The following is a 26913-nucleotide window of genomic DNA, read 5'->3' as shown; positions in this document are numbered from 1 at the left end:
CTGCGCCTACGTGCAGGTGCTGTCGGACGCCGCGTGCCGCCGCGCGTACCCGCAGCGCATCACGCCCGCATGCTCTGCGCCGGCGTCCGCAACCGCCGCGTCGACTCCTGCCGGTGAGCCCCGAGCCGCGCCGAAACTGCCAAAATCCGGCCAAAGTATGACCAAATCCGGCCAAAATCCGGCCAAAATCTGGCCAAAATCCGGCCAAAATCTGACCAAAATCCGGCCAAAATATGACCAAAATCCAGCCAAATATGACCAAAATCTGGCCAAAATCCGGCCAAAATATGACCAAAATCGGCCAAAATATGACCAAAATATGACCAAAATCTGGCCAAATTATGACCAAAATATGACCAAAATCTGGCCAAATTATGACCAAAATCCGGCCAAAATATGACCAAAATCCGGCCAAATCTGGCCAAAATCTGACTAAAATATGACCAAAATCGGCCAAAATCCGGCCAAAATATGACCAAAATCTGCCCAAATCCGGCCAAAATATGACCAAATCCACCTAAAATCTGACCAAAATCTGACCAAAAGCCACCTAAAATCTGACCAAAATCCACTGACCCCTGAGTGACCCCCTGACCCCTGAGTGACCCCTGAGTGACCCCTGCCCGTGTCCGCAGGGTGACTCCGGGGGTCCCCTCTCCTGTAACGGGACCCTGAGTGACCCCTGACCCCAGAGTGACCCCAGAGTGACCCCAGAGTGACCCCAGAGTGACCCCAGAGTGACCCCTGCCCCCCGTGTCCGCAGGGTGACTCCGGGGGTCCCCTCTCCTGTAACGGGACCCTCCAGGGCGTCGTCTCCTGGGGGCTGCAGACCTGCGCCCTGCCCGGCCACCCCGGCGTCTACACCAAGGTGTGCGAGTTCGTGTCCTGGATCCAGGACACCATGGACAGCACGTAGGGACACCTCGGGGACATGGGGACACCTTGGGGACACCTCGGGGACACCTCGGGGACATGGGGACACCTCGGGGACACCTCGGGGACACCTCGGGGACATGGGGACACAGACATGGGGACACCAGAGTCACACCAAGGTGTGCGAGTTCGTGTCCTGGATCCAGGACACCATGGACAGGACATAGGGACACCTCGGGGACACCTCGGGGACATGGGGACACCTCGGGGACACCTCGGGGACATGGGGACACAGACATGGGGACACCAGAGTCACACCAAGGTGTGCGAGTTCGTGTCCTGGATCCAGGACTCCATGGACAGCACGTAGGGACACCTCGGGGACACCTTGGGGACACCTTGGGGACACCTCAGGGACATGGGGACACAGACATGGGGACAGCAGGGTCACAGCAGGGTCACAGCAAGGTGTGCGAGTTCGTGTCCTGGATCCAGGACACCATGGACAGCACGTAGGGACATGGGGACACCTCGGGGACATTGGGGACACCATGGACAGGACATAGGGACACCTCGGGGACACCTCGGGGACACCTCGGGGACATGGGGACACAGACATGGGGACACCAGAGTCACACCAAGGTGTGCGAGTTCGTGTCCTGGATCCAGGACACCATGGACAGGACATAGGGACATGGGGACACCTCGGGGACATTGGGGACACCATGGACAGGACATAGGGACACCTCGGGGACACCTCGGGGACACCTTGGGGACATGGGGACACAGACATGGGGACAGCAGGGTCACAGCAAGGTGTGCGAGTTCGTGTCCTGGATCCAGGACACCATGGACAGCACGTAGGGACATGGGGACATTGGGGACACCTCGGGGACATGGGGACACTTTGGGGACACGGGGACACCTCGGGGACACGGGGACGGGGGACACCAGGGTCACGCGTGGCTGCGTCTCGACCTGCGGCGGCTCCGGGACGCCGCGGACGCCGCCCAGGGGACCTCGGGACACCGGGGACGCGGCGGTGACGCCGCAGCGGGGGACGTTCGGGACACGGCGACGGCGCCGGGGCCACCGCGGGGGGGACAAGGGACACGGCGACGGCGCCGGGGCCACCGCGGCGCGGATTTGGGGTCAGAAGCAATAAACTGGGGGCGATCGCGGCCTCGGGTCCATCTCCGGTGTCCCCAACCCCGATCCCGGCGGCGATTTTGGGGCGTTTTCCCAGAATTTCGTTTATTGAGGCACTTGCGGAGCTGGGGGGGAGGGGAGGAGATCCCGGAGTGTTTGGCCACGCCCACCTGGGGGAGGAGCCAATGGGAGGAGGGCAGGTGGGGGTGGGGCCAATCAGGGGCCGCGAACCCGAGCGGGGTCAAGGAAAGGTCACCCAAGGTCAACCCAACCCAACCAAAGGTCGACCAACCAAACCCAACCCAACCCAACCCAAAACCAACCGAAGTCACCCAAGGTCAACCAAGATCAACCCAACCCAACCCAAAGTCAACCAATCAAACCCAACCCAAGGTCAACCCAAGGTCAACCAAGGTCCACTCAAGTCGAAGTCAACCAAGGTCAACCCAATCCAACTCAATCCTAGATCAACCCAACCCACCCCAACGTCACCCAAGGTCAACCCAACTCAACCCAAGCCAAGCCAAAAGTCAACCCAATCCAACCAAGGTCAACTCAAGCCAAGGTGCAGCCAACCCAACACCAACCCAACCCAACCCAACATCAGCCAAGGTCAACTCAACCCAATTCAGAGTCAACCCAACCCAAAGTCCACCCAACCCGACCCAAGGTCCACCCAACTCAACTCAAAGCCAAGATTAACCCAACCCAACCCAAGATCTACTCAACCCAACCCAACGTCAACTCAACCAATGGTCAGCAAAGTCCGAAGCGAGCCAATGACCAGCCCAAATCAAGACTGGACAATCCATGGTCAAAGTCAAGACCAACCCAATGGTCATCTCAAGGTCAAGTCCAAGCCAGCGGTCAGCCCAATTAACCGTTAATCAATCAAGACCAACCCAACGGTCGCCTCCGTTACCGGTCAGCGGAATCAAGGCCAACAGTCAGCACGAGTCAAGGCCAAGCCGCGCCAAATCAAGGTCAACCAAGCGCTGGTCAAGATCAAGACCAAGCCGGGTGATGGTCAACCAAACCCAGTCCAAACCCACCCGAGACCAACCCAACGTGACCCCAAAGGTCCACCCAAGTCAAGACCAACCAACGGCCAACCTGACCCAGCCGACGGTCACCGCAAGACCAATCCGGCCAACGGTCAGCGCGCGGTCAGGGCCAGCCCAGGGGTCAATCTCGGGCCAAGCCAAGTCACGGTCAACTCAACCGAGGGTCACCCAAAGTAACACCGAGGCAACGGTCAAGCCAAGACCAACCAACGGCCAGTGAGGTCAGCACCAACCAATGGTCAAGCCGTGGCCAACCAGTGGTCAAGCCAAGACCAATCAATGGTCAGTGAAGTCAAAAGTCAACCCAAGACTGGCTGGTGGTCACCAAAGTCAAGGTCAACCAACCAATGGTCAAGACCAACCCAAGACCAACCCAAGCCAAGGTCGAGCTGAGATCAAAGTCCCCAGTGGCCAAGTGAAGACCAAGCCACGGTCAATGAAGTCAAGATCAATCATCCCATGGTCAAGGCCGGTCCAAACCAACAGCAAGGTCAGCCAGAGATCAACCCAGACCCACCCAATGGTCAGCGAGGGGAACAACAATCCACCCGTGGCCGAGACCGACCCGAAGTCAAGACCAACCCACGGCCAAGAGCAACCCAAAGCCAAGACCAACCCAAAGTCAAGACCAAGCTGTGGCCACGACCAATCTAAAGTCAAGACCAACTCATAGCCAAGACCAACCCATGGCCAAGACCAACCAACTCAAAGTCAAGACCACCTCAAGGCCAAGACCAACCCAAAGTCAAGACCAACCAACTCATGGCCAAGACCAACCAACCCAAAGTCAAGACCAAGTCATAGCCGAGACCAACCTAAGGTCAAGACCAACCCACCGTCAAAACCAACCAATCCATGGCCAAGACCAATCCAAAGTCAAGACCAAGCCACGACCATGACCAATCTAAAGTCGAGACCAACTCATAACCAAAACCAACCCATGGCCAAGACCAACCAACTCAAAGTCAAGACCAAGCCAAAGTCAAGACTAACTCAAGGCCAAGACCAACCCAACGTCGAGACCGAGCCAAAGTCGAGACCGAGCCAAAGTCACGGCCCAGGCCAGGTGAGGTCACCCAAAGCTCAGCCCGAGACCAACCCAGGCTCACCAAGGTCAACGCCACCCGCCCAACGCTCAACCCCACCCCTCCCCCACCCCGCGCACAAAGCCCCTCCCCCAGCGCCTGGCCACGCCCCCCCCAATGCTCAGCCCCGCCCCCAAACTTGGCACCGCTACAAACGTGGGGGGGAGGGGCGGGGTCACATGGGGGAGGGGGCGGGGTCGGGGGGCGGGGCCGGGCGGTGCAGCGGCGTCTCCTTGTAGATGAACCAGCAGCCGCCGGCCCAGAGCAGGAGGTTGAGGAAGCCGAAGGCCTGGAAGAAGAACGGGGTGGGGGAGGGGCCAGGAACGGGGTCCAAGCCCCTCCCCCACCCCCCCCAAAAGCCCCTCCCCCCACCCGGTTCCTCCATCCAAGCCCCGCCCCCGCCCCGCCCTCAACATCCCCCAAAATCGCCGATCTCCCTCCCGCACCCTGCCTCAGTTTCCCCTCCCCCGATCCCCTTAAGGCCCCTCCCCCACCCTGAATTACCCCTCCCCCCAAAATCCCCCAGGCCCCTCCCCCCAACGATTTACTCCCCAAATCCCTCCCCCACCCCCCCAGCCCCCCATCCCCACTCCTGCCTCAGTTTCCCCCACTCAATTTCCCCCAAATCCCCTCCCCCACCCCCCCAAATCCCCTCCCCCACCCCCCCAAATCCCCTCCCCCACCCCCAGCCCTCCTCCCCCACTCCTGCCTCAGTTTCCCTGCTCCGTTTCCCCCCAGACCCCCCCCCCCCAGCCGCGCCTCAGTTTCCCCGCTCACCACGGACGCCCCCAGGCTGCCCATGGGGGTGACCCCGGCGTGGACGCAGTGGACGTTGGGGGAGGGGCAGTGGGGGAGGGGCGCGGCCACGGCCGCCCGGACGTGCCCCAGGCCCTGGGCCCAGGCCGAGGAGGCCACGAGCCACAGGGCGGCCACGAGCCCCGAGGCCACCAGGTCCTGGGGGGGGGGGGGAGGGGACACGCGGTCAGGGTGGGGGAGGGGCGGGGAAAACGGGGAGGGGAAAAAAAAAAAAAAAAAAAAAAAAAAAAAAGAGCCAAAAACGAGGGAAAATGACCCAAAAATGGGGAAATTGACCGAAAAAGGGATGGGGAAAAAAAAAGACAGAAACGGAAATGAAATGACCCAAAAATGGGGGAAAAAAGGAAAAAAAAGGGAAAAAAAAATCCTAAAGGGGGGGGGGGGCGCAGAGAAGTGAGAGGGAAACAAAAAAATTTGGGATGAAAAAGGAAAAAATCGATAAAAATTCAGGGGAGGGACAAAGTGGGGAGGGACCCCAAATTCCTGCGGGGATTTGAAGGGAAAAGTTGGAAATTTGGGGAGAAAAATGGGAATTCTGGGAGGGAAACAAGAAATTTGGGGCGGGGGGGAAATGGGACTTTTAGGGGCAAAACTGGGAATTTCTGGGGGGAAATCGGGAATTTTGGGACAAAAATGGGAATTTTGGGGCAAAAATCGGGAATTTTGGGACAAAAATGGGAATTTTGGGGCAAAAATCGGGAATTTTGGGGAGGACACGAGAACACTTTTGTGGAAAATGTGAATTTTAGGAGAAAAAATTAAGATTTCTGGGGGGAAAAAAGAGAATTTTTGGGGAAAAAAAGACAATTTTGGGGGGGAAATGGGAAGGTTTGAGGGAAAATTGGGAATTTTGAGGGAAAAAAGGGAATTTTGGGGGTGGGGCTCCCAAAAAAGGGGGCGGGGCTTACCTGGGGTCCTTCAGGGGCAGCAGAGAGGGAAGGGGCACAAAGGGTTAAACCCCCCCAAAATCCCCTCGGGATCCCCAAAATTCCGGAATTCTGCGCCAAATCCTCCTCAATTCCACCCAAATCCCTAAAAATTCCTGCCCAGGTAACCCCCGAGCCCACCTGAGCAGGTAAATCCCACCTGGGCACAGCTGTACAGGTAAATCCCACCTGAGCACACCTGCACAGCTAACCCTCACCAGACCCCACCTGAGCAGGTAAATCCCACCTGGGCACACCTGTGCAGGTAACACCCCCCCCAGACCCCACCTGTGCAGGTAAATCCCACCTGAGCATACCTGTACAGGTAACCCCGCCCCCCCCAGACCCCACCTGTACAGGTAACCCCCCCCCAGACCCCACCTGTGCAGGTAACCCGCCCCCCAGACCCCACCTGTGCAGGTAACCCCGCCCCCCCAGACCCCACCTGTACAGGTAACCCCGCCCCCCCAGACCCCACCTGTACAGGTAACCCCACCCCCCCAGACCCCACCTGTACAGGTAACCCCACCCCCCCAGACCCCACCTGTACAGGTAACCCCACCCCCCCAGACCCCACCTGTGCAGGTGCCCCCGCGCGCCCCCACTCACCGCCAGGGGCAGGCGCGAGCCGGCGCACCTGTACAGGTGCAGGTAGCCCAGGTAGCCGCCCAGGGCCCCCAGGCTGTAGAGGAAGGCGGCCACGGCCACGCCCACGAAGAACCTGGCGGCCGAGGAGAAGTCCCCGACCAGGTGCACGTCCCTGGGCCAGGTGTGGTTGCACAGGTGAGTCAGCGAGGGCTGGAACACGGCCTGGTTCAACCTGCGCGGAGGGACGCACCTGGGCTCACCTGGGGGCACCTGGGCACACCTGGGGGGCACCTGGGGGCACCTGGGCTCACCTGGGGGGCACCTGGGGGCACCTGGGCACACCTGGGGGCACCTGGGGGCACCTGGGTAAAACCTGGGGGCACCTGGGCTCACCTGGGGGCACCTGGGCACACCTGGGGGGCACCTGGGAACACCTGGGGGCACCTGGGGTCACCTGGGCACACCTGTGCACACCTGGGGGGCACCTGGGGTCACCTGGGGGTACCTGGGTAAAACCTGGGGGCACCTGGGCACACCTGGGGGTCAGCTGGGGGCACCTGGGGGGCACTTGGGGGTCAGCTGGGCACACCTGGGCGCACCTGGGCTCACCTGGGGGCACCTGGGTAAAACCTGGGGGTACCTGGGGGCACCTGGGGGCACCTGGGTAAAACCTGGGGCCGCTTTGGACCTTCCTGCACCTTCCACCCCCACCTGTCCCATCCCTCACCTGCCTCACCTGTCCCAGGTGTGTTTTAGGCTGGTTTCGGGGTCTCACCTGTCCCAGGTGTCCCTCACCTGTCCCTCACCTGTGCCAGGTGTGTCTCACCTCTCACCTGTCCCAGGTGTGTCTGTCTCACCTGTCTCACCTGTCCCAGGTGTGTTTGGGGTCTCTCTCACCTGTGCCAGGTGTGTCTCACCTGTCTCACCTGTCCCAGGTGTGTCTGTCTCACCTGTCTCACCTGTCCCAGGTGTGTTTTGGGTCTCTCACCTGTGCCAGGTGTGTCTCACCTGTCTCACCTGTGCCAGGTGTGTCTCACCTGTCTCACCTGTGCCAGGTGTGTTTTGGGTCTCTCACCTGTCCCAGGTGTGTCTCACCTGTCTCACCTGTCCCAGGTGTGTTTTGGGTCTCTCACCTGTGCCAGGTGTGTCTCACCTGTCTCACCTGTCCCAGGTGTGTTTGGGGTCTCTCTCACCTGTGCCAGGTGTGTCTCACCTGTCTCACCTGTGCCAGGTGTGTCTCACCTGAAGGGGTAGGCGAAGGCGGCGCTGACGCTGCCGTTCTCCAGCCCCGCGCAGGTGACCCTGAAGGTGACGGAGCCCTCGAAGGCGCCGCAGGTGGCGAAAGCGAAGATGGAGAAAAACTGGGGGAAAAAACCCAAAAATTGGGAAAAAACGGGAAAAAAACAGGGGGAAAAACCCAAAAATTGGGAAAATTCAACAAAAACTGGGGGGGAAAAACCCAAAAATTGGGAAAAAACAGGAAAAAAACTGGGGGGAAAAACCCGAAAATTGGGAAAAAACGGGAAAAAAACGGGGGGAAAAACCCGAAAATTGGGAAAAAACGGGAAAAAAACGGGAGGAAAACGGGAAAATTGGGAAAATTCAACAAAAACTGGGGGGAAAACCCGAAAATTGGGAAAAAACGACAAAAACCGGGAGAAAAACGGGAAAATTGGGCAAAAATGGGAAACTTGAGAAAAATGGGAAAATGGAGGAAAACGGGAAATTTGGGAAAACTGGGGGGAAATGGGAAAATTGGGCCAATCGGGAATTTCCCCTTGGACGTGCAGAGAAAATCGGGATTTGGGAATTTTGGGGCCAAAATTTGGGGGGAAATGGGAAAATTTGGGGTTTTTGAAGTAAAAATCTGATTTAAAGAAGAGAAAATTTGGGAAAATTTGGGAAATGTTGGGAAAATTTGGGAAATTTTGGGACTTTCGGTAACAATGGGGAAATTCAGGGAACTCTGGAATTTTTCGGCTGAAATTTGAGTTAAAATGAGAAAATTCGGGACAATTTTGGGATTTTTGGGGCCACAATTGGATAAAAAATGGGAATTTCAGGAAAATCCAACAAAAATCAGGAAAAAAACCAAAAAAAATCCCAAAAAATTCGGCCCCAAAATTCCCCAAATTTGGGTTCAGCTGCCCCCAGTCCCTCCCAGTTCATCCCAGTATAAACCAGTAACCCCAAACCAGTACAGACCAGTATAAACCAGTGCTCCCAGTTCATCCCAGTATAAACCAGTGCTCCCAGTTCATCCCAGTATAAACCAGTGCTCCCAGTTCCGCTCCCAGTATAAACCAGTGCTCCCAGTTCATCCCAGTATAAACCAGTGCCCCCCCAGTCGCTCCCAGTATAAACCAGTGCCCCCCCAGTCGCTCCCAGTATAAACCAGTGCTCCCAGTTCCCCCCCAGTATAAACCAGTGCCCCCCCAGTCACTCCCAGTACAAACCAGTGCTCCCAGTTCCCCCCCAGTATAAACCAGTGCCCCCCCAGTCGCTCCCAGTATAAACCAGTGCTCCCAGTTCATCCCAGTATAAACCAGTGCTCCCAGTTCCGCACCCACTGCAGGCCGCGGTTCAGCCCCAGCGGCTCCTTCAGCGCCCCCAGCGACACCCGCGGCGCCGCCATTGCTGCCTGACGTCACCGACAGCGCGACGGAAGTGACGTCACTCACCACGGCAGCCCGACTTGCATCCCGCGCGCCGATTGGCCCGCGCGGCGGCGCCCGCTCCTTATATGGAAATCAGGCCACGCCTCTTATCCCGCCCGCCGCCTGCATTTGCATAGCGCTCATTTGCATAGCACCGCCGCGCTTCCGTGTTCGCCGCGCCTCATTTGCATAACCGGCCTCTTAATTTGCATAAACGCGCCCCTCATTTGCATGATTCCGCGCAGCCCCGCTGGTTAATGAGCCCCCCGCTCACCAACGCGCCTCATTTGCATAATCACAGGTTTCAAATCGCTTTATTGGGTTGATTTGCATAAACACGCCCCTCCATCAGCGGCTCATTTGCATGAACCCCGCTGGCCACACCCCCTTCACCACCCCTCCCCCCCCCCGCGGTTTGAAGGCCCCGGGGAGCCCAAAAAACCCAAAAATGTCCCAAAAAAACCCCAAAATGTCCCAAAAAAACCCCAAAAAGTCCCAAAAAAGTCCTAAAAACCCCAAAGTGTCCCCAAAATTGCCCCCAAAACGTCCCCGAAAAAACCCAAAAAAACCCCCAAATTGTCCCAAAAAACCCCAAAATGGCCAAACAAAAACCCCCAAATGCCCTCAAAATGTCCCAAAAACCCCACAAATGTCCCCAAGGAACCCCAAAAATGTCCCCGAAACGTCCCCAGGTGTCCCCTCAGAAGTCCCAAATGTCCCCAAAAAATGTCCCAAAAAAGCCCAAAATATCCCCAAATCTCCCCAAAAATGTCCCCGAAACGTCCCCAAAACGTCCCCAGGTGTCCCCTCAGAAGTCCCAGATGTCCCCCAGCCCCCCCGGGCCCCCCCGGCCGTGGCCGAAGCCGCGGAGGCGCCGCTCGGAGCGGCCGGCGCGGCCCTGCAGCTCCACCCGCACCGGCCCGGCCGCGCGCCGGCCACCGCGGCCACCGAAACCCTGGCGGTCGCCGGGGCCACCAAAATCCTCGTGGTCACCATGGCCACCAAAATCCTGGTGGTCACCAAAATCCTGGTGGTCACTATGGCTACCAAAACCCTGGTGGTCACCAAAATCCTGGTGGTCACCATGGCCACCAAGACTTGGGGCCTGGTGGTCATCGTGGCCACCAAAACCCTGGGCCTGGTGGCCACTCTTCCTGCTGGCATCGCCACCCCCGTGGCCAGCGCTGGCCGCTCGACCACCGGCCCTGCAGCCACAGCTGCCGTGGCCACCACAGCCTTGTCCATCCTGGTGGCCACCGAGCCCTTGGCCACCACCCTCAATGTCCTTGCTCTGGTGGCCACCAGGCCCTAGATCACCTCCCCCCCAGTAGCCACCACCCTCATCCTGGTGGCCACAGGTCACTTGACCCCCACTCCTACAGCCACAATCCCCTTGGCCCCCCTCCCAGTGGCCACCGTCCCCCTCCCAGTGGCCACCGCCCCCCTCCCACCTCCCGCCCTCGGTAGCCACCCTGAGGCCGCGCTTGCCCAGCGCCAGCTTGGGCCGGCCGCGGTCGAGCGCGGCCAGCAGGACGCAGGCCATGCACAGCTCCCCGCTGGCCACGGCGCCGCAGCGCCCGCAGGCCCCCGGCGCCGCCCCCGCGCCCGGCGCCGCCCCCAGGGCCAGCCGCCGGCCCGAGTGGGCCAGCGCGGCCACGGCCGCCGGCCGCGCGGCCTCCAGCTCCTTGAGCAGCGCCCGCGGGTGGCCGCGGAAGGCCAGCGGCGCGTGCCGGCACTCGGCGCTGGCGTAGGGCAGCCCCAGGAAGTGCGCGTAGAGCACGATCTCCTTCTGCGACGCGTGCCGCAGCGGCTTCAGCCGCGGCACCGTCGGCCACGGCGCCGCCGCGCTGGGCTTCCTCGAGGGCTTGGCGGGTTTGGTTGGGTCCCTGTTGGGTTTCCTTGGGTTCCTGTTGGGTTTGGTTGGGTTTGCGTTGGGATTGGTTGGGTTCTCGTTGGGTTTCGTTGAGTTCTCGTTGGGTTTCCTTGGGTCTTCGTTGAGTTTTGTTGGGCTCTCGTTGGGTTTCATTGACATTTTGTTGGGTTTTGTTGGGTTCTTGTTGGGTTCTGTTGTGTTTTCCAATGGTTTGGTTGAGTTTTCCGAGGGTTTTGTTGGGTTCTCGTTGGGTTCTGTTGAGGTTTTGTTGCGTTCCGTTGGGTTCTCGTTGGGTTTCGTTGGGGTCTCATTGACTTTCATTGAGTTCCCGTTGGGTTTCGTTGGGTTTTGGTTGGGTCTTGTTGAGTTTCCCAAAATTCCCGTTGGGTTTTCATGGAATTCCGTTGGGTTTCTGGGACAATCCCTTGGCTCTCCCACGAGCTTCCTTTGGCCATCGTTGGCTTCCGTTGGGCCACTGGAGGCCACCGAGGGTGGAGGAACCTCCCTGGAGCTCCTGGTGGCCACAGTGGCCTCCTTGGTAGCCACGGCGACCTCATTGGTGGCCTCGTTGCTGTCATTGGCCGCGTTGACCGCGTTGGTGGCCACAGCGGCCTCGCTGACTGTGAAGGCCTCGTTGGTGGCCCCTGAGACCTCACTGGTGGCCACGGTCCTGTTGGCGGCCGTGGTGGCCTCATCGGTAGCCCCACTGACATCGGTGGCCCCGTTGGCGTCTGTGGTGGCCCCCAAGGCCTCGTCGGTGGCCGCGGTGGGTCCCTGGGTGGCCCCCCAGGCTTCGTTGCCGTTGGTGGCCACGGTGGCCTCGTTGGTGGCCCCCCAGGCCTCGTTGGCCGCGCGCCGCAGCCGCGCCACGTCGCCGCGCAGGAAATTCATCAGCACCGTCTCGGCCACGTCGTCGGCGTTGTGGCCTGGGGGAGGAGAGTGACCGCGAGTGACCGTGAGTGACCGCGAGTGACCAGCAGTGACCCATCATTGCCACCAGCTCCTCCCAGTCCCTCCCAGTTCATCCCAGTCCCTCCCAGTCTCTCCCAGTCTGTCCCAGTGCTCACCAGTAGCGATCCAGTCGGCGCCCATCTCCCTGGCGGCGCGCTCCAGCCTCTCCCAGTATAACCCAGTATAACCCAGTATAACCCAGTATAACCCAGTCTCTCCCAGTATAACCCAGTCTCTCCCAGTATAACCCAGTCTCTCCCAGTGCTCACCGGTGGCGATCCAGTCGGCGCCCATCTCCCTGGCGGCGCGCTCCAGCCCCTCCCAGTATAACCCAGTCTCTCCCAGTATAACCCAGTCTCTCCCAGTATAACCCAGTATAACCCAGTATAACCCAGTCTCTCCCAGTATAACCCAGTCTCTCCCAGTATAACCCAGTATAACCCAGTACAACCCAGTGCTCACCGGTGGCGATCCAGTCGGCGCCCATCTCCCTGGCGGCGCGCTCCAGCCCCTCCCAGTATAACCCAGTATAACCCAGCCCCTCCCAGTCTAACCCAGTATAACCCAGTATAACCCAGTATAACCCAGTATAACCCAGTATAACCCAGTATAACCCAGTATAACCCAGTCTCTCCCAGTATAACCCAGTATAACCCAGTATAACCCAGTATAACCCAGTCTCTCCCAGTATAACCCAGTCTCTCCCAGTATAACCCAGTATAACCCAGTCTCTCCCAGTATAACCCAGTCTCTCCCAGTATAACCCAGTCTGTCCCAGTATAACCCAGTACAACCCAGTGCTCACCGGTGGCGATCCAGTCGGCGCCCATCTCCCTGGCGGCGCGCTCCAGCGCGTGCCGGCGGAACACGCCGCACACGGTGCAGCGGCTGCGCCGGCCCAGCGCCGGCCCCAGCTGGTCCACGGCCCAGCCGAAGAGCTCGCGGTGCGAGACCACGGCCAGCGGCAGCGGCAGCGCGGCGCCGGCGGCGCGCAGGACCCGCAGCGCCGCGTCCCGGTAGCCCGCGATGCCCTCGTCCACGGCCAGCAGCGCCAGGCGCAGCCCCAGGCGCCGGCCCAGCCGCGCCAGCACGTGCGCCAGCACCGTGGAGTCCTTGCCCCCCGAGGCCGCCACGGCCACCGCGTCGCCCGGCCGGGGGCGCCGCCGCGGGGCCGGCGAGGGGGAGGGCCCGGGGTGCCGGGGGGAAATCCCGGGGTTTTGGGGGGAAATCCCGAAATTCTGGGGGGAAATCCCGGGGTTTTGGGGGGAAATCCCAGAATCCTGGGGGGAAATCGGGGAGTTCCAGGGGGAAATCCCGGGGTTTTGGGGGGAAATCCCGGGGTTTTCGGGGGAAATCCCAGAATTCTGGGGGGAAATCCCAAAATCCTGGGGGGAAATCGGGGGGTTTTGGGGGGAAATCGGGGGGTTTTGGGGGGAAATCCCGGAATCCTGGGGGGAAATCAGGGGGTTTTGGGGGGAAATCACGGAGGTTTGGGATGGAACCCCGGGATTTTGGGGTTCCATCCCGGGATTTTGGGGTTCCACCCCGGATTTTTGGGGTGTAACCCCGGGATTTTGGGATGGAACCCCGGGATTTTGCAGGTTTTGGGGTTCCACCTGGGGATTTTGGGGCGGATTCCCGGGATTTTGCAGGTTTTGGGGTTCCAACCCGGATTTTTGGGGTTCCACCCCTGGATTTTGGGGTTCCATCCCAGGATTTTGGGGTGTAACCCCAGGATTTTGGGGCGGCAGCCCGGGATTTCGCAGGTTTTGGGGTTCCACCCCGGGATTTTGGGGTTCCACCCCGTGATTTTGGGATGGAACCCCAGATTTTTGGGGTTCCACGCCGAGATTTCGGGGCGGCAGCCCGGGATTTCGCGGGTTTTGGGGTTCCACCCCAGGATTTGGGGGTTCCACCCCGGATTTTTGGGGTTCCACCCCGGGATTTTGGGGTTCCAGCCCGGATTTTTGGGGTTCCACGCCGAGATTTCGGGGCGGCAGCCCCGGGCCCGGCTGCAGCAGCGCCTGCAGCGTCTCGGCCTCGAAGGCGCTGAGGAAGCAGCGGCGGCAGAACGGGAGCAGCGAGCGCGAGCGCAGCAGCGCCGAGGGCAGCGGGCAGCGGCTGCAGCGCGGGGGAGCCATGGCCTGGAGAGCAGGAAAACGGGGGGCTGGGGGGGGGGGAACCCCGAAATTCACCAAACACCCCCGAAATCCCGCTGGGAACGGGGGAAATCCCGCTGGGAACGGGGGAAATCCTGCCTGGGACGGCTCAAACCCGCCCAAAATCCACTCAGAAACACCCAAAATCCAACTGGGATTGCCCAAAATCCACCTGGGATTGCCCAAAATCCACCTGGGATTGCCCAAAATCCACCTGGGATTGCCCAAAATCCACTCAGAAAACCCCAAATCCACCTGGGATTGCCCCAAAATCTACCTGGGATTGCCCAAAATCCAACTGGGATTGCCCAAAATCCACTCAGAAACACCCAAAATCCAACTGGGATTGCCCCAAAATCTACCTGGGATTGCCCAAAATCCAACTGGGATTGCCCAAAATCCACTCAGAAAAACCCAAATCCAACTAGGATTGCCCCAGATTCACTCAGAAAACCCAAAATCCACCTGGGACCCCCAATTTCCACCCGGGATTGCCCAAACCCACCCAAAATCCACTCAGAAAAACCCCAAATCCACCTGGGATTGCCCCAAATCCAATCAGAAAAACCCAAAATCCACCCAGGACCCCCCAAATCCCCTCAGAAAACCCCAAAACCTCCCCAGTTCCATTCAGAATCACCCAAAATCCACCTGGAACCCCCCAATCCACCTGGAACCCCCAAAATTCCACCTGGGCTCTCCCAAAACCGACTCAGAAAATCCCAAGCCCCCTCAGGAACCCCCAAATCCCCCCCCCCCCCCCAACTCCCCAATGGTCCCTCCCGAACCGCCTAAACCCCCCCGGGATATGAATGGTCCCTCCCAGACCCCCAAAAATCCCCAAATCCCCCCCAAAAATCCCCAAATGGTCCCTCCCGGACCCCCAAAATCCCCCTGAGATCTCCCCAGAATCCCTAAATCCCCCTAAAACTCCCAAATGGTCTCTCCCAGTCCCCCCAAACCCCTCAGGAACCCCCAACCCCCCCCCCGAAAACCCCCAAATGGTCCCTCCCACACCCCCAAAATCCCCCCCAAACCCCCAGTTGGTCCCTCCCAGACCCCCAAAATCCCCCCCGGAACACGAGTGGTCCCTCCCACCCCCCCTCAGCCCTCCCAGACCCCTCGGGACCCCCTCGAACCCCCCCAAATTCCCCCCCCCGCACACAATGGTCTCTCCCAGACCCCCCCAAACCCCCTCAGGACCCCCCAAATCCCCCCGGACCCCCCGTTCCCCCCCTCCCCGTACTCGCAGTGGTCGCGCCCGCCCGGGGCCGCCTCAGGCCGCGCCTTTCCCGCCCTGCCTTGCGCGCCCGCAGGCCGCGCGCACCGCCGTGAGGCGCCGACCAATCAGCGCCCGCCTTTTCCCGCCTTGCTCCCGCCTCGCCGAATTCCACCAATCAGGGCGCGGCTTCCGCGTTTATTCGCGCTGCCGGGGCCAATCAGCGCGCGGGATGCCCTCCGCTGGTTCATCCAAAGAGCGCGGTGGGCGTGGCCTAATGGGAAATGGAGGCCCCGCCCACGGAGCCTTAAAGGGCCCGCGCTCATTTAAAAAGGGGCGGGGTTTAACGGAGGGGCGGGGTTCAATGAAGGCGGAACTTGCTGGCGACTGGGCGGGGCTTGTTGGGAAGGGGGCGTGGCTACAGCAGGGACCCCAAAATGGGGAAGTTTTGGGGGAAGGGGGGAGGGGGAGAAAATCACGAGTTTTGGGCGGGGTCGCGGGGCCGCCCAATCAGAGGCCGAGCTCCCAGAGGGGGGGCGTGGCCTGAGGTGCCACGCCCGGCCCCGCCCCCTCCCCCTCCCCCAGCGCCGCCATGGCCCCCCCAGGGACCCTCGGCCTCCTCCTCCTCCTGCTGCTGCTGGGTGAGGCCCCTCCCCCACCCCGGGGGTCCCCCCCGCCCCTCCCCCACCCCGGGGGTCCCCTCTGCCCCTCCCCCACCCCGGGGACCCTCCCGGGCCCCGCCCCCAAAAGCAGAAGTGGCCGGGCCGGGGTGGGGGAGGGGAATGGCCGAGAAATGGGGAGGGGTCGGCCCCTCCCCCACCCCCTGGAGACCCCCCGAGCCCCTCCCCCACCCCCTGAGCCCCTCCCCCACCCTGAGGAACCTCCTTTGCCCCTCCCCACCTCTTGGGGACCCCTCCAAGCCCCTCCCCCACCCCTTTAGGACCCTCTCCAGGCCCCTCCCCCACTCCTTGGGGACCCCCCTTTTGCCCCTCCCCCACTCGAAGAGCCCCTCCCCCACCCTGGATCTCCCCGCCCCGCCCCTCCCCCACCCATTTTAGCCCCTCCCCCACCCTTCAGCCCCTCCCCGACTCCGCCCCAGGGCGGGGGAGGGGCTGAAGAGGGTGGGGCTTGAGGGGGCGTGGCTGATCAAGCCCCGCCCCCTCTCCCGCTGCCGGTGCCAGGAGCGGCCGCCGCCCAGCCAGGTGAGGCCCCTCCCCCAGGGCGGGGTCAGAGGTCACGGGGGGGAGAGGGCGGGGTCACGAGGCGGCCCCGCCCCTGCCCCGCCCCCTTTTTTTCCAGAATGTTCCGGCTGCCTCCCGGGGCCGGGGCCAATCGCGGCGCTCGTGGCCGCTGACGTCATCCTGACGCTGCTGATCGCGGGCGGAGCCTATTGGCTGGCGGGGCGGGGCCGCCCAGGTGGGCGTGGTCAGAGGGGAGGGGTAAATTTTGGGCGTGGTCAGAGGGGGATGGGCTTTTTAGTGGGCGTGGCTAAAGAGGGAGGGGTTGTTTGTGGGCGTGGCTTAACATGGGGGTGCGTTTGTGGGCGTGGTCAAAGGGGAGAGGCCGTTTGTGGGCGTGGTCAGTTGGAAAGGGACTGTTTTTGGGCGTGGCCTAAAGGACTGGTGATTGGGCGTGGCTAAAGAGGGAGGGGCTATTTGTGGGCGTGGTCAAGTGGGAGGGGAGTGATCGCGGGCGTGGCAAAAAGGGAGGGGCAGGTTGTGGGCGTGGCCAAAAGGGGAAGGGCATTTTCTGGGCGTGGCCCGAGGGGCGGGGCTGATCACGGGCGTGGTCTAGCGGGAGAAGACATTTGTGGGCGTGGTCCAGCGGGAAGGGACTGGTTGTGGGCGTGGCCAAATAGGGTGGGGCCATGTCTGGGTGTGGCCAAGTGGGAGGAGCTGTTCGTGGGCGTGGCCTAGGGGGTGTGCCGTTTGTGGGCGCGGTCAAACGGAAACGGACGCGATCTGGGCGTGGCTAAAGGGGAGGGGTCACCTATGGGCGTGGCCAAACAGCCAGGGCTCTTTGTGGGCGTGGCCAAACGGGACGAGTAGTTTGTGGGCGTGGCCGAGGGAGAGGCCTGGGAGCTCCTGGAGGGCACGGGGGTGACTGGGGGGGCACTGGGAGCACTGGGGGGGCACTGGGGGGTACTGGGGGGGCACTGGGAGGAGCTTTGGGGGTCACTGGGGGTCACTGGGGGTCACTGGGGGTTACTGGGGGTGACTGGGGGGTTACTGGGAGCACTGGGAGGAGCTTTGGGGGTTACTGGGAGCACTGGGGGTCACTGGGGGTTACTTGGAGCACTGGGAGGGCACTGGGAGTTACTGGGAGGAGCTTTGGGGGTTACTGGGAGCACTGGGAGGGCACTGGGGGTCACTGGGAGGAGCTTTGGGGGTCACTGGGGGTCACTGGGAGGAGCTTTGGGGGTCACTGGGGGTCACTGGGAGGAGCTTTGGGGGTCACTGGGGGTTACTGGGAGCACTGGGGGTCACTGGGGGTCACTGGGGGTCACTGGGAGGAGCTTTGGGGGTCACTGGGGGTCACTGGGAGCACTGGGAGGGCACTGGGGGTCACTGGGGGTCACTGGGAGCACTGGGAGGGCACTGGGGGTTACTGGGAGCACTGGGGGTTACTGGGGGTGACTGGGGGGTTACTGGGAGCACTGGGAGGAGCTTTGGGGGTTACTGGGAGCACTGGGAGGGCACTGGGGGTCACTGGGAGGAGCTTTGGGGGTCACTGGGGGTCACTGGGGGTTACTGGGAGCACTGGGGGTCACTGGGAGCACTGGGGGTCACTGGGAGGAGCTTTGGGGGTCACTGGGAGGGCACTGGGGGTCACGGGGCGTGTCTCCACCGTGACCACGCCCCCTTTGCCCACAGCCCCGCCCAAGCCCCGCCCCCCGGAGCAGGACTCGCCCTACCAGGAGCTGCAGGGCGTGCGCGGGGACGTGTACAGCGTGCTCAAGCGCTGAGCGCGCCCTGCCCGCGGCCTCCGCGCCGCCTCGCCGCCATTAAAGCGCTTCTCGCCCCTTCCGCCGCCCTTTTTGTCCATTTCCCGGCGATTTCGCCCCAAACCCGCGTCCGTTTTGTCAATGCTGTCGCGCTGAGTGGCGTCACTGCGCCGCGCCGGAAGTGCCCCTCAGGCGGGCGGAAGTGCTCGCGGCGGTCTCGGCCATGGCGGCGGCGGCGGCTCCCGGAGCGGCGGGGCCGGGGATGGCGGCGGGAGCCGGGCCCGGGGCCGCGGTGGTGGCGGCGGGGCCCGGGCCCGGGCCCGGAGCGGCGGCGGGAGCGGGCGGGGCCGCGGTGAAGAGCGGCGAGGAGCGGCTGAAGGAGATGGAGGCGGAGATGGCGCTGTGAGGGGAAGGGAGCGGCGGGGCTGTCATGGCGGCCGGGAGGGGGGCGTGGCTTTGGCGGCCGCCATGGCAACGGGGGCGGAGCTTGAGGGAGAGGCGCGGCCTGAGTGCTGCCATGGCAACGGGGGTGAGGTCGGTGGGGGCGATGGGCGGGGCCTGGCGTTGCCGTGGTGACGGGGGCGGGGCCTGAAGGAGGGAGGGGTGGGGTCTGGCGTTGCCGTGGTAACGGGGGCGGGGTTTGGGGTTACTGGGGGGCACTGGGGCGGTACTGGGAGGGTCACTGGGGGGTTTCCAGCCCGTACTGGTCCATACTGGTTTGTACTGGTTTGTACTGGTCTGAACTGGTCCGTACTGGTCGTTACTGGTTTGTACTGGTGCAGGTTCGAGCAGGAGGTGCTGGGGGCTCCAGGCCCCGCCCCCGGGGACCCCCTGGCCCCGCCCCCCGTCCTGCGCCCCATCATCGCCACCAACACCTACCAGCAGGTGTGTCCCCAAAATGTCCCCAAAATGTCCCCAAATATCCCCAAAATGTCACCTGGGCGTCCCCAAAATGTCCCCAAAATGTCCCCAAATATCCCCAAAATGTCACCTGGGCGTCCCCAAAATGTCACCTGGGTGTCCCCAAATGTCCCCAAAATGTCACCAAAATGTCACCTGTGCGTCTCCAAAATGTCACCTGGGTGTCCCCAAGTGTCCCCAAAATGTCACCTGGGTGTCCCCAAAAGTCATCTGAGTGTCACCTGTGTCCCCAAAATGTCCCCAAAATGTCACGTGGGTGTCATCTGAGTGTCCCCAAGTGTCCCCAAAATGTCCCCAAAATGTCACCTGGGTGTCCCCAAGTGTCCCCAAAATGTCCCCAAAATGTCACCTGGGTGTCCCCAAGTGTCCCCAAATGTCCCCAAATGTCCCCAAAATGTCACCTGAGTGTCACCAGGGTCCCCAAATGTCCCCTCAGTGTCCCCACTGTCCCCAATGTCCCTGATGTCCCCTCACTGTCCCCACTGTCCCCAATGTCCCCAATGTCCCCAATGTCCCCACTGTCCCCTCACTGTCCCCTCAATGTCCCCAGGTCCAGCAGTCCCTCGAGGCTCGCGCCGCCGCCGCCGCCACCGTCCCCCCCTTGGGGACACCCCCGGTGCCATTCGTGGGGCCAGGTCAGTGCCACCGCTGTCCCCGGTGTCCCCAATGTCCCCAGCAGTGTCCCCCATGTCCCCAATGTCCCTCTGTCCCTCTGTCCCCAGCCATGTCCTCAGTGTCCCCAATGTCCCCAACGTTGTCCCCTCTGTCCCTCTGTCCCTCTGTCCCCAGCCGTGTCCCCAGTGTCCCCAGTGTCCCTCTGTCCCTCTGTCCCCAGCAGTGTCCCCAGTGTCCCTCTGTCCCTCTGTCCCTCTGTCCCCAGCAGTGTCCCCAGTGTCCCCAATGTCCCCAACGTTGTCTCCTCTGTCCCCAGCAGTGTCCCCAATGTCCCCAATGTCCCCAATGTCCCTCTGTCCCTCTGTCCCTCTGTCCCCTCAGTGTCCCCAATGTCCCCAACGTTGTCCCCTCTGTCCCTCTGTCCTCTCAGTGTCCCCAATGTCCCCAACGTTGTCTCCTCTGTCCCTCTGTCCCCAATGTCCCCAATGTCCCTCTGTCCCTCTGTCCCCAATGTCCCCAATGTCCCTCTGTCCCTCTGTCCCTCTGTCCCCAATGTCCCCAATGTCCCTCTGTCCCTCTGTCCCTCTGTCCCCAGCCGTGTCCCCAATGTCCCCAACGTTGTCCCCTCTGTCCCCAGCCGTGTCCCCGCAGCGGCCGCCGATCCTGCGCCCGGCCTTCGTGCCACACGTGCTGCAGCGCCCGGGTACGGGACAGGGGACACGGGGGGGGGGACACTGGGGACACTGGGGACACTGGGGACACGGGGGGGACACTGGGGACATGGGGGGATACTGGGGGGACATTGGGGGGACATTGGGGACAGGGAACACGGGGGGACACTGGGGGGACACTGGGGACATGGGGGGACACTGGGGATACTGGGGACACTGGGGGGACATTCGGGGGACATTCAGAAGATTGGGGATATTGGGGACACTGGGGACATGGGGGGACACTGGGGGGACATTGGGAGGGTTGGGGACATTTCTGGGGGTTTGGGGACACTTTGGGGACATTCAAGGGACATTTCTGGGGCTTTGGGGACATTTTTGGGGGTTTGGGGACACTTTGGGGACATTTCTGGGGGTTTGGGGACATTTTGAGGACATTTCTGGGGGTTTGGGGACGTTTTTGGGGATGTTTTTGGGGGTTTGGGGACATTTTGAGGACATTTCTGGGGGTTTGGGGACATTTCTGGGGACATTTTGAGGACATTTCTGGGGGTCTGGGGACGTTTTTGGGGATGTTTTTGGGGGTTGGGGACACTTTGGGGACATTTCTGGGGGTTTGGGGACATTTTGAGGACATTTCTGGGGGTTTGGGGACATTTTTGGGGACATTTTTGGGGACATTTCTGGGGGTTTGGGGACGTTTTTGGGGACATTTTTGGGGACATTTCTGGGGGTTTGGGGACGTTTTTGGGGATGTTTTTGGGGTTTGGGGACATTTTTGGGGACATTTCTGGGGGTCTGGGGACGTTTTTGGGGATGTTTTTGGGGTTTGGGGACACTTTGGGGTTTGGGGACGCTCTGGGGACACTGAGGCACGGCGCTGACCCGCCGTCCCCCCCGCTGTCCCCAGCGGGTCCCCGGGGTCCCCTGGGCCTGCGCCCCCCCCCCGGGGCCATGGTGGGGGTGGGGCCTCCCCTGGGGGCCCCCCCCGCCCCCCCCCTGCTGCTCGCCCCTCCCCCACTGCAGAGACCCCCCCCCACCCCCCTGGGGGCGCCGCTGGGGGGTGCCCTGAGAGCGGCCGGCCCGGTGAGAGCAACTGGGATGGACTGGGGGGGAACTGGGAGGGACTGGGAGGGACTGGGAGGGAACTGGGGGGGAACTGGGAGGGACTGGGAGGAACTGGGAGGGACTGGGATGGAACTGGGAGGGACTGGGACAAACTGGGAGGGACTGGGACAAACTGGGAAGGGATTGGGGGGAACTGGTGGAATTTGGGCTGAATTTGGGATTTTGGGGACAAAATGTCAAGGTTTTTTTTTTTTTTGCATTTTGAGGGGAGTTCGGGGATAATTTCGGGCAGAATTTTGGGATATTTTAGGGCAGAATTTGGGGTTTATTTTGGGGCAGAATTTTGAGATACTTTAGGGCAGAATTTGATTTTTTTTGAGGCAGAATTTTGTTTTTTTTTGAGTCAGAATTCTGCGATATTTTAGGGCGGAATTTGGGCTTTTTTGAGGCAGAATTTTGGTTTTTTTGGGTCAGAATTTTGGTTTTTTTTATGTTCCCCCCCCCTCTCCTGACCCCGTTTGTCCCCGCAGGCGGGGGGGGGAGGGGCGCCCGTGCCCCCCCTCCCCCCGGTGGCCGCGGGACCCCGAGTGGCCCCCCCGGGCCCCCCCCCGGGCCCCCCCAAACCGACCCCGCCCGTCATCCAGGCCGCGCCCACCGTGTACCCCACCCCCCCCCGGCGCGCCCCGGTGAGCCCCTCCCCCACCCCCGTGACCCCCCCGTGACCCCCCCCGGTGTCCCCAAATCTCTGTCACCCCCCCCCAGTGTCACCCCCTGTGGCCCCGCCCCTTTTAACCCCACCCCCTTTAACCCCTCCCCCACCTGAGGAAGCCCCGCCCGCTTTCACCCCTCCCCACAATGCGAGGCCACGCCCCTCCAGGCCCCTCCCACTTTGTGTGATCCTCCTTTAGCTCCTCCCCCTTTAACCCCACCCTGTTTAGCTCCTCCCCCTTTATTTGTGCCTTGTTTAGCCCCACCCCATTTAGCCCCACCCCTTTACTCTCTGAGCTTTGGGCCCTCCCCCTTTAACCCCACCCTCTTTAGCCCCTCCCCTTTAATTGTTCCTAGTTTAGCCCCGCCCCTTCAACCCCACCCTGTTTAGCCCCTCCCCCTTTAATATCTGCCCTTTGGCCCCTCCCCTTTAACCCTGCCCCTTTTGATGCCCCTTTAACGCCCCAGGAAGCCCCGCCCCCTTTAACCCCTCCCTTTCTGGCCCCACCCCCACAGGAGGAGACCCCGCCCCCCCGGGCCCCACCCCCCGAGGAGCCCCGGATTGGTCCCAGCCTCCCGGCTCCGCCCCCGGCCATGGCCACGCCCCCTCCGGAGCCACGCCCTGGGCCTGCCCATATGGCACCGGTGCCACGCCCGCTGCGCAGGCCACGCCCACAGGACCCGCCCTTCCCTGTGCCAGAGGTGGGCGGGGCTTAAAGGGGCGGGACCTGAATGGGGAATGGGGTGGGTGGGGCCAAAGGGGGCGGGGTTAATTGGTTGTGTGGGTGGGGCTAGAGGGGGACATGGGCGTGGCATTCAGAAATGATTGGCAGGTGTTCAGGAGAGGCGGGGCTTTGAGAATTGGGGCGTGGCCTCAGGGTTGGAAGAGTGTGGTAAGGGAAATGGGGCGTGGCCAAATGGAGGTAGGCGTGGCCACAGGCAGGCTCCTGTGATTGACAGCTGTCCATCAGGATGGGGTGGGGCTACCCAAAAAGGGGCGGAGCCTAAATTTAGTTTTCTCCTGGTTGGGCGTGGCTAGTGCAGAGTGGGCGTGCCCGTGGTGATTGACAGGTGTCCGTTAGGATGAGGCAGGGCTGTCCAAAAGGGGGCGGAGCCTGCACGTGGGATTTCCTTCAATGTGGGCGTGTCTTGAGGGTGGGTGTGTCCTTGGTGGGGTGGGCGTGTCTATAATGATTGACAGATTCTCATTGGGATGGGGCAGGGCTGTCCAAAAGTGGGCGGAGCTCCAATTTTAGGAGGTTTTGGGTTGGCTGGGAGCGGGGTGGGCGTGTCCGCTGTGTGATGGGCGTGTCCAGATGATTGACAGCTGCCCATAAAGGCAGGGCGGGGCTACCCAAAAGTAGGCGGAGCTTGCAAACCCAGGGTTCATTTTAGTGTGGGCGTGTCCGGGCGGGGTGGTGGGCGTGTCCCGGGTGATTGACGGCTGTCGGCCAGGTGGGGGCGGAGCCTGCGGCCGAGGACAAGCGGAAGGGGCGGGGCGAGCGGCTGAAGCGCTGCATCCGCACGGCGGCCGGGAGCAGCTGGGAGGATCCCAGTCTGCTGGAGTGGGACGCTGGTACGGACTGGGAGCACTGGGAGGGACTGGGAGGGGACTGGGAGGGGGTTGGGGGGGAGCTGGGATAAACTGGGAGGGACTGGGACGGACTCGGAGGGAACTGGGTGAGACTGGGAGAGGATTGGGAGGGACTGGGAGGGACTGGGAGGGGATTGAGGGGCAACTGGGATAAACTGGGAGGGATTGGGAGGGAACTGGGAGGAACTGGGACCATTTTAAGGAGCGTGGGAAAGCCGCCGCGGGGCATGATGGGAGTTGTAGTCCAGGAAATAACACGACGGCCCCGAAACGACCCAAAATCGCCGTTTTTGGCCCCAAATCCCGACAATTCCTGCTTTTTCTGGGGGGATCTGGGGAGTGAGGTCCATGGCAAGAGCCTGGGCTGGGTCACATCTCGGAGATGTCCCCGTGAAATCAGAACTTTGTGATGACCCCATAACTTCACAACGACCCCGAAACGACCCAAAATCGCCGTTTTTGGCCCCAAAATCCAGACGATTTCTGGTTTTTCTGTGGGGATTTGGGGAGTGAGGTCAATGAGAAGAGCCTGGGCCGGGTCACAACTCTGAAATGCCCTCATGAAATCAGAACTTTGTGATGATCCCATAACTTCATGCTGACCCTGATATGACCCAAAATCACCGTTTTTCACCCCAAATTCAGATAATTTCTGGTTTTTCTGGGGGGATCTGGGGATTGAGATCAAGGACAAGAGCCTGGTCTAGATCACGACCCTGGGGTCTCCCCACAACCCCAGAACTGCGTGGTGACCCCACGACGTCGTGATGACCCCGTAACTTCACGACGACCCCGATGTGACCCAAACCCGCCGTTTTTCGCCCCAAAATCCAGACGATTTCCGCATCTTCTGCGGGGACCTGGGGAACGAGGTGAACGACGAGACGCTGGGCCGCGCCTTCGGGCGCTTCCCGTCCTTCCTCAAGGCCAAGGTGATCCGGGACAAGCGCTCGGGCAAGACCAAGGGCTACGGCTTCGTGTCCTTCAAGGACCCCAACGACTACGTCAGGGCCATGCGGGAGATGAACGGTGAGGGGACAGCGGGGGGACAGCGGGGGGACAGCGGGGACATTGGGGGGATTGGGGGGATTGGGGACATTGGGGACATTGGGGGGATTGGGGACATTGGGGGGATTTGGGGATTGGGGACATTGGGGGGATTTGGGGGATTGGGGACATTGGGGACATTGGGGACATCGGGGGGATTGGGGACATTGGGGACATTGGGGACATTGTGGGGATTGGGGACATTGGGGGGATTGGGGACATTGGGGGGATTGGGGACATTGGGGACATTGGGGACACCAGGGGGATTGGGGACACCGGGGGGATTGGGGGGATTGGGGACATTGGGGGGATTTGGGGGATTGGGGACATCAGGGAACGTCAGGGCCACGCGGGAGATGAACAGTGAGGGGACATGGAGGGGACACCGGGGGACAGCGGGGACATCGGGGGGATTGGGGACATTGGGGACATTGGGGGGATTGGGGACATTGGGGACATTGGGGGGATTGGGGACATTGGGGACATCGGGAGGATTGGGGGGATTGGGGACATTGGGGTACGTCAGGGCCATGCGGGAGATGAACGGTGAGGGGACAGCGGGGACATCGGGGGGATTGGGGACACTGAAGGAACACTGGTGACACTGGGGGGATTGGGGACATTGGGGGGATTGGGGACATTGGGGACACTGGGGGGATTGGGGGGACTGGGGACACTGGGGGGATTGGGGACATCGGGGGGATTCGGGGGATTGGGGACATCAGGGGTTTTGGGGACATTGGGGACTTCGGGGGGATTGGGGACATTGGGGACATCGGGGGTTTTGGGGACATCGGGGCCATGGTGGGAACCTTGGGGTCCCCCAACCTCCCAGTCGTTCCCAATCCCTTCCCAGTCCCTGTCACTCATTCCCAGTCCCCCCCCAGTCCCCCCCAGTCCCCCCCAGTCCCCCACAATCCCTTCCCAGTCTCTCCCAGTCCCCCCCAGTTCCCCCCCCAGTCCCTCTCAGTTCGTCCCAGTCCCCCCCACTGCCCCGCAGCCCCCCTGGGCGCTCCCAGTCCATCCCAGTAAGCCCAGTTTGCAGGGGTCCCCCCCAACCCCCCCGGCGCTCCCAGTCCGTCCCAGTTTGTCCCAGTGCCTCCCAGTAAGGCCAGTTTGTCCCAGTGCCCCCAGCCCCCTGTGAGGCGCTCCCAGTCTGTCCCAGTTTGTCCCAGTCCCCCCTGAGGCGCTCCCAGTGCTCCCAGTCCATCCCAGTCCCCCCCCAGTCCGTCCCAGTGCTCCCAGTCCATCCCAGTTTGTCCCAGTTCCCCCTGGGGCGCTCCCAGTGCCTCCCAGTCCGTCCCAGTTTGTCCCAGTCCCCCCTGAGCGCTCCCAGTGCTCCCAGTAAGACCAGTTTGCAGGGAAGTACGTGGGCAGCCGGCGCTCCGAGTGTCTCCCAGTCCCCCCCAGTCTGTCCCAGTCCCCCCTGAGGTGCTCCCAGTGCTCCCAGTAAGACCAGTTTGCAGAGAAGTACGTGGGCAGCCGGCTCTCCCAGTGCCTCCCAGTCCCTCCCAGTCCCCCCCCGGCGCTCCCAGTGCTCCCAGTAAGACCAGTTTGCAGGGAAGTACGTGGGCAGCCGGCCCATCAAGCTGCGCAAGAGCCAGTGGAAGGATCGCAACCTGGAGGTCGTGCGGCGCAAGCAGCGCGAGAAGAAGAAACTGGGGCTGAGATGACCCAAACTGGGACAAACTGGGACAGACTGGGAGGGACTGGGAGGGACTGGGACAGACTGGGACAGACTGGGAGGGACTGGGAGGGACTGGGACAGACTGGGAGGGACTGGGACAGACTGGGAGGGACTGGGACAGACTGGGACGGACTGGGAGGGAGCGGGATGCCAATAAAGGAGAACGGAGCGCTGGACACGAGCCTCGGGTATGACTGGGAGGGACTGGGATGGAACTGGGAGGGACTGGAAGGGACTGGGTTAAACTGGGATGGAGTGGGAGGGACTGGGAGGGACTGGGTTAAACTGGGAAGGGACC

The 26913-nt window shown here is 61.8% G+C and overlaps 4 protein-coding genes across 7 annotated transcripts; 2 read left to right on the top strand and 2 right to left on the bottom strand.

Annotated features, from left to right (window-relative positions):
* Positions 1-2083: 2083 nt before the first annotated feature.
* On the bottom strand, positions 2084-9175 carry LOC128802356 (synaptophysin-like protein 1). The gene is made up of 5 exons (XM_053968679.1): positions 9068-9175; positions 7744-7862; positions 6523-6733; positions 4949-5125; positions 2084-4460 (listed from the first exon to the last, which is right to left on the bottom strand). Exons 1-5 carry the CDS (start codon positions 9134-9136, stop codon positions 4347-4349), a joined length of 690 nt encoding a protein of 229 aa, XP_053824654.1. The 5' UTR covers positions 9137-9175; the 3' UTR covers positions 2084-4346.
* A 1291-nt stretch (positions 9176-10466) lies between these two features.
* Positions 10467-18362, bottom strand: CTU1 (cytosolic thiouridylase subunit 1). Its single transcript, XM_053968672.1, has 5 exons — positions 18275-18362; positions 15388-15634; positions 12788-14126; positions 10610-11957; positions 10467-10503 (listed from the first exon to the last, which is right to left on the bottom strand). The coding sequence occupies exons 3-5, from the start codon at positions 14121-14123 to the stop codon at positions 10467-10469; spliced, it is 2721 nt and encodes a 906-aa protein (XP_053824647.1). The 5' UTR covers positions 14124-14126; positions 15388-15634; positions 18275-18362.
* On the top strand, positions 15801-18386 carry TYROBP (transmembrane immune signaling adaptor TYROBP). 2 transcript variants are annotated; one of them, XM_053968678.1, is made up of 4 exons: positions 15801-16001; positions 16542-16562; positions 16660-16776; positions 18234-18386. In XM_053968678.1, exons 1-4 carry the CDS (start codon positions 15953-15955, stop codon positions 18323-18325), a joined length of 279 nt encoding a protein of 92 aa, XP_053824653.1. In that variant the 5' UTR covers positions 15801-15952; the 3' UTR covers positions 18326-18386. The 2 variants fall into 2 exon arrangements, with proteins under 2 accessions (XP_053824653.1, XP_053824652.1); XM_053968677.1 differs by lacking the exon at positions 18234-18386 and having other exon boundaries at positions 16660-17474.
* A 155-nt stretch (positions 18387-18541) lies between these two features.
* RBM42 (RNA binding motif protein 42) lies at positions 18542-26789 on the top strand. Of its 3 annotated transcripts, none has more exons than XM_053968674.1 (10): positions 18542-18706; positions 19087-19189; positions 19776-19860; positions 20478-20543; positions 21422-21597; positions 22110-22265; positions 22804-22989; positions 23743-23863; positions 24716-24910; positions 26489-26788. In XM_053968674.1, exons 1-10 carry the CDS (start codon positions 18567-18569, stop codon positions 26599-26601), a joined length of 1341 nt encoding a protein of 446 aa, XP_053824649.1. In that variant the 5' UTR covers positions 18542-18566; the 3' UTR covers positions 26602-26788. The 3 variants fall into 3 exon arrangements, with proteins under 3 accessions (XP_053824649.1, XP_053824650.1, XP_053824651.1); XM_053968675.1 differs by lacking the exon at positions 26489-26788 and adding an exon at positions 26290-26480; XM_053968676.1 differs by lacking the exon at positions 20478-20543 and having other exon boundaries at positions 26489-26789.
* The last annotated feature ends 124 nt before the right edge of the window (positions 26790-26913 follow it).

This window comes from Vidua chalybeata, chromosome 39 (assembly GCF_026979565.1).
Source record: "Vidua chalybeata isolate OUT-0048 chromosome 39, bVidCha1 merged haplotype, whole genome shotgun sequence".
NCBI classification, from domain to species: domain Eukaryota; kingdom Metazoa; phylum Chordata; class Aves; order Passeriformes; family Viduidae; genus Vidua; species Vidua chalybeata.
This window is presented reverse-complemented; position numbering and strand designations above follow the sequence as displayed.

Excerpts from the sequence above, each read along its gene's own strand:
- LOC128802356 (XM_053968679.1), bottom strand. The coding sequence starts at position 9,136 with ATGGCGGCGCCGCGGGTGTCGCTGGGGGCGCTGAAGGAGCCGCTGGGG. Across the intron at positions 7,863-9,067 it reads TGAACCGCGGCCTGCAGTGG|TTTTTCTCCATCTTCGCTTT; the intron begins GTGCGGAACTGG and ends TTTTTCCCCCAG. Across the intron at positions 4,461-4,948 it reads GCAGCCTGGGGGCGTCCGTG|GCCTTCGGCTTCCTCAACCT; the intron begins GTGAGCGGGGAA and ends TTCTTCTTCCAG.
- CTU1 (XM_053968672.1), bottom strand. The coding sequence starts at position 14,123 with ATGGCTCCCCCGCGCTGCAGCCGCTGCCCGCTGCCCTCGGCGCTGCTG. Across the intron at positions 11,958-12,787 it reads CGCCGACTGGATCGCCACCG|GCCACAACGCCGACGACGTG; the intron begins GTGAGCACTGGG and ends CTCCTCCCCCAG. Across the intron at positions 10,504-10,609 it reads GTGGCTACCGAGGGCGGGAG|GATGAGGGTGGTGGCTACTG; the intron begins GTGGGAGGGGGG and ends TGTGGCCACCAG.
- TYROBP (XM_053968677.1), top strand. The coding sequence starts at position 15,953 with ATGGCCCCCCCAGGGACCCTCGGCCTCCTCCTCCTCCTGCTGCTGCTG. Across the intron at positions 16,002-16,541 it reads CCTCCTCCTGCTGCTGCTGG|GAGCGGCCGCCGCCCAGCCA; the intron begins GTGAGGCCCCTC and ends TGCCGGTGCCAG. Across the intron at positions 16,563-16,659 it reads AGCGGCCGCCGCCCAGCCAG|AATGTTCCGGCTGCCTCCCG; the intron begins GTGAGGCCCCTC and ends CTTTTTTTCCAG.
- RBM42 (XM_053968674.1), top strand. The coding sequence starts at position 18,567 with ATGGCGGCGGGAGCCGGGCCCGGGGCCGCGGTGGTGGCGGCGGGGCCC. Across the intron at positions 18,707-19,086 it reads ATGGAGGCGGAGATGGCGCT|GTTCGAGCAGGAGGTGCTGG; the intron begins GTGAGGGGAAGG and ends GTACTGGTGCAG. Across the intron at positions 20,544-21,421 it reads ACACGTGCTGCAGCGCCCGG|CGGGTCCCCGGGGTCCCCTG; the intron begins GTACGGGACAGG and ends CGCTGTCCCCAG.